This window comes from Saccostrea cucullata, unplaced genomic scaffold (genome assembly GCF_032062105.1).
Source record: "Saccostrea cucullata isolate Sc308-1 unplaced genomic scaffold, CSIRO_AGI_Scuc_v1 ctg11290, whole genome shotgun sequence".
Taxonomy (NCBI): domain Eukaryota; kingdom Metazoa; phylum Mollusca; class Bivalvia; order Ostreida; family Ostreidae; genus Saccostrea; species Saccostrea cuccullata.
Genome location: NW_026922067.1, coordinates 353 through 11,184, shown reverse-complemented (window position 1 = coordinate 11,184; position 10,832 = coordinate 353). Strand labels below are relative to the sequence as shown.

Here is a 10,832-nt window from a genome sequence, read left to right as displayed (position 1 = left end):
AGAATATAATGTTTTTGATGCAAAATATTACATCGAGGGTATCTCAAATGTCCAGACAATTCATCCAATGATTTTTAAGGTAGATTGTTTAAATGTCGCAAGTCATTGAACACATATAAAAGAGAAAATTTCAGCTGTCAGTGTTGAGGTACAATTAGGTCAAAATGAAAGGGAATACTAAGTTATATAGAGGTTAGCGCACATATTTGTCTGGATAACTTTTTACATAATTTCGAGATATTTTTATTATGCAAAAGAGTTGTACATTTGTAAGAAATATGCATGCACATGGAGTTTTATACACCCGAATCACTAAACTGGGGATATATGTTGTTAGCTCACCTGAGATGAAAGTTCAAGTGAGTTTTTCTGATCACATTTTGTTCCATCTGCCTGTTTGTCTGTTTGTTAACTTTTCACAATTTTGACCTCTCTAGAACCACTGGGCCATTTTCAACCAAACTTGTCAAAAAGTATCCTCTGGTGAAGGGGATTAAAGTTTGTTTAAATTTTGGACCACGTCTTCATTCATGGGGAGACAATTCAGAAATAGTGAAATACTGTGCGCCTGGAAAGTTGAAAGTTATGGGGAAACATCTTCAGACCTGGTAGTTAAGATTAAAATTTGTTTAAATCATGACTCCCAGGTGTAGGGCGGTGGGGCCAAAATGGCCGACCAAAGTTTTACATAAAAATATTTTTTAAAATTCTTTTAAAAAATCATCTCAAGAATAGCAAAACCATATTGATAATAGTTTTTCATATTTTTCATATTTATATAGAAGCATTCTCAGGTAGTGTAGATACAAGTTTGTACAAATCGTGACTCCTGGGGGTGGGCGGGGCAACAATGGTTTCCCAAAGTTTTACGTAGAAATATAAGAAAGTTCTCTAAAAATCTTCTCCAGAATAACAAACCCATGATTGATCATATTTATATGGAAACATTCTCAGGTAATGTAGATTCAAGTTTATTCAAAGCATGACCCCCAGGGGTTGGGTGGGCCCACAATGGCCAATCTTAGTGTTACAATAGAAATATTTGGGAAAATTCTTTACAAATTTTATTCTAAAGAATAACAAAGCCATGATTGATCATGTTTATATGGAAGCATTCTCAGGTAGTGTAGATTCAAGTTTTTTAAAAACATGACCCCTGGGGGTAGGGCAGGGTCACAATGATCAATCAAAGTTTTACTTGGAAATATATAGAAAAATCCTTTAATATCTTCTCTGCTTCTTGGTATTAAACCAATGAACTATCAACATAGTTACAATGAGGAACATGGTTACGATGAGGATGGCTTCATCTTCCAGATTAATGAACTTTAGGGTCAGGGATTTGGTGTTAGGGCGAAGTACCTCAAATTTATATTCAAAATTGATTAACTTCATTACCTCCTGTGGGTGGGCTGATGGCAAAATGGGTTTTAAAGTTTTTCAGCTTAATACATCCAAAATATTTTTAATTTAATTCTTTATTAATAACAGTATTTCAATGAAAGATTCTCAGGTAGTTTAAAGGAGGAATTGTGCAGAACATATCCCTTGAGGTAGGATAGGGTAATGATTTTTTCAATCGTTTGTTTGACTTTGTCATGCTTATTATGTCATCTGTTTGTTTTAGCTCTACTGGTTGGAGACCAGATGAGCTAATGCGATAGTAATGTGTCTGTTGTCTTTCCTTCTGTAAACAATTTTTCAAAATGCTTCTCTTTTATCCATGTCTGTATATTGGCCTACTGTTTATGCACTCTCTTCAACAATATTCATGAAAAAGTGTGTACTACTTTGAATATAAATAAATAATTTTTTTCTTCAGGGAAGATGTAGTAATCTATGGTATATTATCAATGTTTTTCAGATGGCAAAGAGAAGGAAAATATCTACAAGACAGCGAATGCTGCAAGACAAGATGAGAAAAAGAGAAAAGAGGCAAAGGCCTGCAGAGGTTCTGCCAGACGAAGTCTCAGCTATGACGACACAACAGTCTGCTGTTCCCTGCGGAACAGTAGATGGAGCTGATTCAGCTCCTCCCGGTAATTTTCCGGGGTTTGGTTCGATGGGGTTTCCACCTAAAGAGGAAAAACCCCTGGCCAGGGTGCAGGCCTCACCTCGAGTGAAAATGCACTCACCTGCCCCGAGGTTGTCACCTCCTCGGGGAAGTCGTCTGTTTGTCCATGACGAGGGCAAGGCACCGTCCACTGACTCCCCACCGTGGGTTTGTGCTCCACCGAGGGCACCTGGATCGGACACAGTGCATATGTCTGATCCAGCAGGACAGGCGCAGCTGGATACCTCCAGGATGGAGGAGACCAGTAGAATATCAAAAGATGAGGGCACTTTAACGAATTCTAAACTGGAAACTGAACGAATATCAAAAGGAAACTTGAACGAAAAACTTGATATTATAGAAAGTATAAACAGAGATTTGGAGACTGTAGAAAGTATGATGGATTTTAGAGATGATATAGAGATCATAGAAAATGTGAGAGAGTCAAGTGATAAAACTGATGATAAGGAAGAAATGAAGGAAACAAATGAGAGTAAGGTATTTAGAAAAGTGAGTGATGAAAGAAATTGTAAAAGTTGGAATATAAAAGATGTAAATGAACAACGTGATCAGAGAGAAGGTTGTAATGTGCAGGATGATGGAAATCATGATTTGAAAGCAAGAAATTTGTACAATGTATCTGTTCAGGGCTCTTTCCATCAAGCTGATCCTATGTTTGGAGACACTGCAGGAACTCAGTGTGTGGCAAATTGTTTATCAGGTTTGGCTTATAATCTTCTGAAAAGTGCAGAAATGTGGCAAACAGCTGATATCAACAAAGTTTTAGTGAATGGAGATGAACTTTACACATACCTGCAGAACTGTTCTTCAATTACAAGTAGGTATTTGTTAGTAGAAGAGTTACCACAGTATTTTGAATGCTATAACAATACATTTGACTTTACAGTGAAGGTCTCGGTACCAAGTTTCATTAGTTTATCAGAGGAGGAGCCATGTTATGAAGATTTTAATGCTTATCCTCTATTTGAAGCTCTCCAGATGGCACTTACTGAGACAAATGGGTGTTTTGTGTGTTTTGGGGGAAATACCCTTTTAATTGGAAAAACTACTGATGGCTTTTTCATATTTGATTCACATGCACGGTGCTCTCGTGGATATTTAAGTGTTAGAGGGAAGAGTACAAGAATTTTGTTAAAGGATGTTCAGGATGTATACTTACATCTATGGTCTCTGGCTCTTTCTATGGGATTTTCAAGAACTGTTGAATGTGAATTAACTGGAGTGCTGTGTTCACTGAAGCATTTTGCTATTGCAGAAGTTAACAAGGTTGAACATGTTGAAGGTGATGTAAAGTTTTCAGAAGCATTCATAAGTTCAAGACAAGGTGTCATGATATCAGATCAATCAAACGTTGAAGAAAATGAGAGATATGCAAGAGGATTGCAAGGTACAAAGCAAGAGAGCTTATTGTCAGATCAGTCAGAGATATCACAGACAAATGAGGTGATATTTATGGATGAGGAAGTAAAACAACACAATTTTATTCCTTTGTCTGTACAGAAGAAGATGGAGTTGAGCAAAGAGTTGGGATTGTCTTATTTTACTTCTAGATATGAAAAGGATGCTGTGATTGTGAAAGGCATGGATATACCTAGCAAGTGTAAAGAAATCCAAGCAGATGGAAATTGTTTCTTCAGGGCAGTATCATTCAGTCTGACAAACTCTGAGAACTATCACCAACTTGTACGAGAAGCTGTTTGTCAACACTTGTTGAAACATGAAACAAAATTTCAGCAGTTTATGAGATATGAGGGATCATTAAGGTCTTACTTGGTTTCCAGTAAAATGTCAGAGGAGGGTGTATGGGCCACTGAATTGGAGATTCATGCAATGTCGCACATGTTGAATGTTGACATTTATACTTATTCAGACAGGAAATGGATTTGTTTTAGTGGGGAAGTGCCAAATCCTGAAGTAATTGAACAGAAGGAGTCTATTTATTTATACCATAGACAACAGAACCATTATGATGTTGTTTTACGTGTTTCAGCAAGTCTATCAGAAAAGGAATCGGTCATGCAAACAATGTCTTGCAAGAGAGAGTATAACTTGCGCAGAGGAAATCGACTTCGAATGAAAGAAAAGCGAGATACTTTTGTATCGAAAGGGCCATTGCACTCGAGTAGAATTCGCAAAGACAAATTAAGGAAAAAGTACAAGGATAGTAAGCAATTCCGGAATAGAATTATCAAGCATAGGAGAGAAATGTATTCAGATGCAGACACAAAGTTTAAAATACAGATTAGGAACAGGGAACGGTATCGTGCTTTAGATTTAGAACACCGAGAAGAAGTTCAAAGGGCAAGTAGAAGAAGAAGTAAACTCCAATACTACACTAGCTTCAATCACAGAGAGGAAAAGAAGAGGAAAATTGTTGGGAGATACAGGTCTGATGTTCAGCACAGAGAACAGGTGAAAGAAAAAAACAAGGAAAAGTACAGAACAGACTCTGAATATCAGGAGAATTTGAGGAAAGCAAGTACTGAGAAGTATAAGACAGATCTGACTCATCGGAAAAATGTTAAGAGGGCCAGTACGGAGAAGTACAAAACAGATCTAAAACATCAGGAAAATGTTAAGAAGGCCAGTATGGAGAAGTACAAGACAGACTTAAAACACCAGCAAAAAGTTAAACAAAGAAGCACTGACAAGTATAAAATGGACTTGGAACACAAAACTAAAGTAAAACAGGGAGCCTTGGATAAATACAAAGAAGATGAAACTTACAGGATGAAAAATAAAGCTGCTCATGTTCAAAGATATAGTTCAAACGAAACTTTTAAAGCAAATATGCAAGAAAGAGCTGCAAGGAGGTATCAAACTGACATCAAAGTCCAATCAAAAGTAAAGAAACGTAGTAAGGATAGTTATTACTCATCTTCAGAAGCAATGAAGAAGAAGAAAGAGAAAGTTGCACAAAAGAGGAGACTGAAGCAGATGAACTTGGAACAGGAAGAGGAAGTTATCAGATTGTTTAAGGAAAAAGCTAAGGAGGGTCCAGATTATGCTTGTACTTGCTGCCATAGGTTATTGTTTAAAAATCAAGTTCAAGCTTGTGAACATCAGATGTATGAGAAAAGTGAATCTGCAAGAACTATTTCTGACATTTGTTTGCTAGACAAGTATTTGCATGAATGTTCTGAATCTTGTCCGGAAGCATGTACCAAATCATCATTATGGATTTGTTACACTTGTCACAGGAAAATAATGAGTGGCAAAGCACCAGCGGAGGCTGCAGTGAACGGTTTGATTCTGGAAGATATTCCACCAGAACTGACTCGATTAAACAGTTTGGAACAGCATTTGATTGCGATTCACATACCATTTATGAAGGTCATGGCGCTTCCCCATGGCGGGCAAAAAAATGTTCATGGACCTGTGGTTTGTGTGCCTTCAGATATGAAAAAGACAATCAGTTTACCCAGAAAAGAAGATGAAAACTTATTGTTGCGTGTGAAATTAAAAAGGAAATTGAATTACAAAGGCTACTTTGAATATCAGTTTGTTAATACAAACCATGTCATGTCAGCCTTATCATACTTAAAAGAAAACAATCAGTGGTACAAGGATTTAAAAATAACATCATCCTTGACTGAAAGTTTGGAGAGTCATGAAGAAATGACAGATGTTGATACAACAGATGAAATTAATGAAGAAATTGTTGCATTTGATACATGTTTACAACCTGTTGATGTTGCACAGGAAGTTTTAGATCATTATTTCGATGACGTGTATAATATTGCACCAAGCGAAGGGAAGAATCCTGTTCGAATGTTACAAGAACCTGGCAACGAAGCGAAGGCATTTCCTTGTCATTTCCCAAGTGGTCGTTTCTCCTGGAATGAGGAAAGATCAGAAAAATTAACTCTCTCGAAATATTTCAATAATAGGTTAATGAATGCTGATGACAGGTTTGCAAAGGATACCAATTACATTTTTTTCAGCCAGTACATGTCTGAATTGAATCAAGTGATCGAAAAAACACAAATTTCACTTAGAAAGTCACTATCAAAATGTACCAATGGAAAACCAATTACGATACATATGCTGCAAGACCCGACTACTCTCTCCAGTTTGTTGAGAAATGATGATGCTTTAAGATTTATGCAGCCAATAAGAGGAACTCCTGCCTATTGGTCAAGTACTCAAAAGGACATTTTTGCCATGCTGCGACAATTAGGAATCCCAACTTGGTTTTGTTCGTTTTCTGCAGCGGAGTACAGATGGAATGATGCTGTTAAAGCTATATTGCAACAGCAGAATGATAACAGAGATCCCGTTGAGATGGAGTGGTCAGAGAAAAATGAAGTTTTAAGATGCAATCCAGTCACAGTGGCTAGAATGTTTGAACACAGGTTTCAAATATTTCACAAAGAGGTCATTCTTTCCCCAGCAAAGCCAATAGGAAAAGTAATAGACTTTTTCCAAAGAGTCGAGTTTCAGCAGAGGGGATCCCCACATATGCATTGTTTATATTGGGTTGAAAATGCACCTAACATTGATTCTGATGGAGAAGAAGCTGTGTGCGACTTCATTAACAGATATGTGACATGTTCTGTTCCTGCAGATAGTGATGACCCAGAATTGAGAAAAAGTGTCTTAGAAGTACAACAGCACAGCAAGAAACATTCAAAGTCTTGTAAAAAGAAAGGCACAGAGTGTAGGTTTAATTTCCCAAGGCCCCCTTCTCAAAAGACTTTCATTACAAGTGCAAATGAACAAGAAAACGCAGAGGAGTGTGAAAAAGAGACAAATGTAAACAAAGCTTTTGCAAAGGAGATATTACTTAGTGTTTGGGATAAGGTACAGAATGATGGTGAAAGAATCAAAACAACACAAGAATTGTTTGATGATCTATCACTAACACAGGAGCTGTACGAAGATGCCTACAACATGTTATCGACAAAGAGATCAGTTGTACTTGAACGCTGCCCGAATGAGGTATGGACGAATCAATACAACAGATGTCTGTTGAAGTCCTGGGATGCTAATATGGACATACAGTTTGTGCTGGATCCTTTCAGTTGTATTGTTTATATAATTTCCTATATATCAAAGTCAGAAAGGGAAATGGGTATGTTACTCAAACAAACAAAGTTGGAGGCTGAGGAGGGAAATCACGATGCCAGACAAACGATGAAGAAAATTGGTTCAGCTTACTTGCATCACAGAGAAGTAAGTGCACAAGAAGCTGTGTACAGAGTATGTAACTTGAAGATGAAAGAATGCTCTAGGAAAGTGTTGTTTGTGCCTGTAGGTGACAACCCAGTGCGCTTAAGTAAGCCACTATCAGTGCTTAAGAAGAAAGCATCAAAGGATGAAGAGATAAATGTTGAGGAAGAAGATGAGGAGGATGAAGTTTGGATGACAAACATTATTGAACGTTACATGAACCGACCAGATAAAGCAATTTTCCATGAAATGTGCCTCGCAGAATTTTGTTCAGAATTTAGAGTGCTTGCTAAATCACAAGTTCCGAAGAAGGAAAATGAGAATGTTTTTGAATTACAGAATGGAAAGGGTTTTGTGCAACGAAGAACAAGAACACAGCCTGCTGTTGTGAGATATCCCAGGTTTAATGCTGAGAAAATGTCAGAAAAATATCATCAGTCTCTCTTGCAACTTTTTCTACCCTATTGGACAGAGGCACAGTTGAAACCACCAGGGTTTGAGTTATATGAGGATTTTTATGAGACTGGTTATGTGAAAATTTTGGGGAGAAAAAAGAAGGAATCTGTGAAGTCAATAGTGGATTTCAATCATTCACGTTATGCAAAGAATGAAGATGTTATTGACAATGCTCAGGAGGCATATGAGATGATTGGTGAACCAGAGGATGCATGGTCACGAATATGTCCAGAAACAGAGGTTCTTAGAAGGGAGGGTATAGCACAGAGAAAGGAAACTACAGTGCCACAGGAGGAAAACATAGATATCATACCGGATATCGAAAGCGAGAGACATAATGCAGATGTCATGTATCATGTTCACCAAAATGCAGCTTCAAGAGAGGAAATGCAATCTGTTCTTCAAACTTTGAATGAAACACAGAGTGAAATATTTTACTTGGTGCGCGACTGGTGTTTAGGAAAGATTGCAGGAGAAAAACCTGAACCATTACATTTATTTATTACTGGTGGTGCAGGAACTGGTAAAAGTCATCTCATAAAAGCCATTCATTATGAAGCATCACGTTTGCTTTCACGAATAATGACTGAACCAGATAATGTATCAGTGCTTCTCGCAGCATTCACGGGAACAGCGGCTTTCAACATAGGCGGAAATACACTTCATCACCTATTTTCATTAACAAAGTATCTTCCCCTTCCTTATGAACCACTTGGAGAACAAAGTCTCAGTGAATTGAGAGCAAGGATAGGAGATCTTCAGATCCTAATCATTGATGAGATATCAATGGTATACAAAAGGCTTCTCTACTATATACATGAAAGGCTGGTGCAGATTAAGAAGTGCAAAGAGCCATTTGGAGGGGTTTGTGTTATTGCTGTTGGGGACTTTTACCAGCTTCCTCCTGTTAAGCAGCGAAAAGACGAGAGACTTTACAAAGAAAATATGAGTTATCCAATGGACTTCTGGCTTGAGTTATTTAAAGTCATTGAATTAAAAGGGATAATGAGACAAAAAGAAGACTTGTCGTTTGCTGAGGTTCTTAATTCCCTTCGTGTAAGAGAGAGAGATCAACCGTTAACACATCAGCAAAGTGCTATGTTGGAAGATTGTATCAGGGAAGGTCCAGAAGATGTTCTTCATGTTTTTTCTACCAATGAAGAGGTTAACGCATTCAATTTGTCAATGCTAAAGAAATCTTGTGAAGATTTACTGGAAATTGATGCCCAAGATTACAAAAAGGACAAAACGTCGGGGAAACTGATACCGAAAAACAAACCTTTGACAAAATCTAAAAGTGATGGCCTCCCAAGTTCGCTCTTATTGTCTGTCCATGCAAGGGTTATGCTCACAAGAAATTGCAATGTGGAGGATGGACTTGTTAATGGAGTAATGGGGCATATCTGTAAGTTTTCAATGGTTGAAAACAGTGATAGAGTTGTTAAGGCTATAGGTGTAATTTTTGATAATAAGGAAGTTGGGAAGAAGTCCGGACAAAAGACAATGGATGGAAACCTAGTGTTCATAGAAAAAGTACAAGAAGAGATGAAGGAAAAGGCCAGTACGGTGGTAAGACACCAATTTCCAATTCGGTTGTCTTGGGCATGTACAGCTCATAAGGTGCAAGGAATGACAACTGAGAAAGCTGTAGTGAATTTGGATAAAGTTTTTGCTCCAGGTCAAGCATACGTTGCATTGTCAAGGGTTACTTCAAAGACTGGCTTATTTATTGATACAGAAGATTCAACTCGTTTACAGAGAAATATCTATGCTGATCCAGAGGTAAAATCAGCATTAAGTGAAATGCCGAAGGTTACTTTTGATGACACTTCACAAGCCTTACTATCCACTGGGAAGAAAGTAATTCTGCATAACATACAGAGCTTGCGCAGTCATTTTGAAGACCTACAAAAAGATGCAAGGTTTAAAGAGGTTGATGTTATATGCTTAACAGAGACATGGATAGGATCTGGGGAAAATACGGAGAAATATGGACTGCAAGGGTTTCAGTTTCATCATCTGCCTAGAAAGGAAGCATATGAAGAAAGTGTTGTCTCAAAACAAAGTTTACGCATGTCAAAGGGTGGAGGAGTTGGGCTGTACTTGAAAGATAAGGAGGATTATGATATTGTTCTAATTGCCCAGATGAATATTGAAGGAATAGCAGTAAAACTAATCAAGGAAGATATTTTGTTGTTGTGTGTATATCGGCCTTGCATGGAAAAAATAACATCATTCCTACACAATCTTCAGAATGTTTTGGGCTTCTTGAAAACAAATGACTATGACTGTATCATCATGGGTGATTTCAATGAGGATGCAAGAGCTAATGGCCCAATTCAGAGGTTTATGAGAGATCAAAACTTCAGACAACTTGTATCCTTTAGCACTACTGAAAATGGAACAACACTGGACCATGTCTATGTACCTAATTTAAGACAGATTGAGGTTCATCGATTACCCACATATTACAGTTATTAAAATCAGTTGCCAAATGTAGATTGCACCCTGTCATGATACTCCAATTATGTGTAAGCAAAATGCTAAGCAGGTAGCTATGTAACATTGTATATAAGTTTTGATACGTTAGTACACGTATACCAGAGTATATTGCAGGGATATCAGGCAGGTTTACTAGCTGAACTTAATGAAAGAAGATATATTAAACATTTATAATAAAGATATGATAGATGTAAGATTGTATATATTTGATGTTTTATTTGTCCTTCTGTTATTTTAAAATTATTTAAACGATGAAGAGGGTTGTTGAATGCGTTTGAATTACTGATCCCAGGTATAAAAAAAAATTACAGTACATGAAGCAGATAAAAATGCCTGGAATTTGTATTTTAAATTCCGCAGAACAATTAATTTAAAGAAAAATTCAAATAGTGCAGACGATGTTTAGAAAGTTCCAACATATTACAGTTATCATGATACTCTACTACTGAAATTACTAGATTTTTAAAACAGCCCGATATATAAAAGCCGTGTTTTTTGTAAGAGATTTTTGCTCACTGTGAACTAAGAAACAAGAAAGATTACTTTTATTCAAAGTGTACTTTTTTCTTTTGATATGGAGACATCAAGTTTATACATTTAAGCTCTTTGTTTAACCTTATTTATTTAG

The 10,832-nt window shown here is 37.1% G+C and overlaps 1 protein-coding gene across 1 annotated transcript; it reads left to right on the top strand.

The window, feature by feature from the left end:
• The first annotated feature begins 1,864 nt into the window (after window positions 1-1,864).
• LOC134261144 (uncharacterized) lies at window positions 1,865-10,183 on the top strand. The gene has a single exon (XM_062743602.1). It carries the CDS (start codon window positions 1,865-1,867, stop codon window positions 10,181-10,183), a length of 8,319 nt encoding a protein of 2,772 aa, XP_062599586.1.
• Window positions 10,184-10,832: the final 649 nt, after the last annotated feature.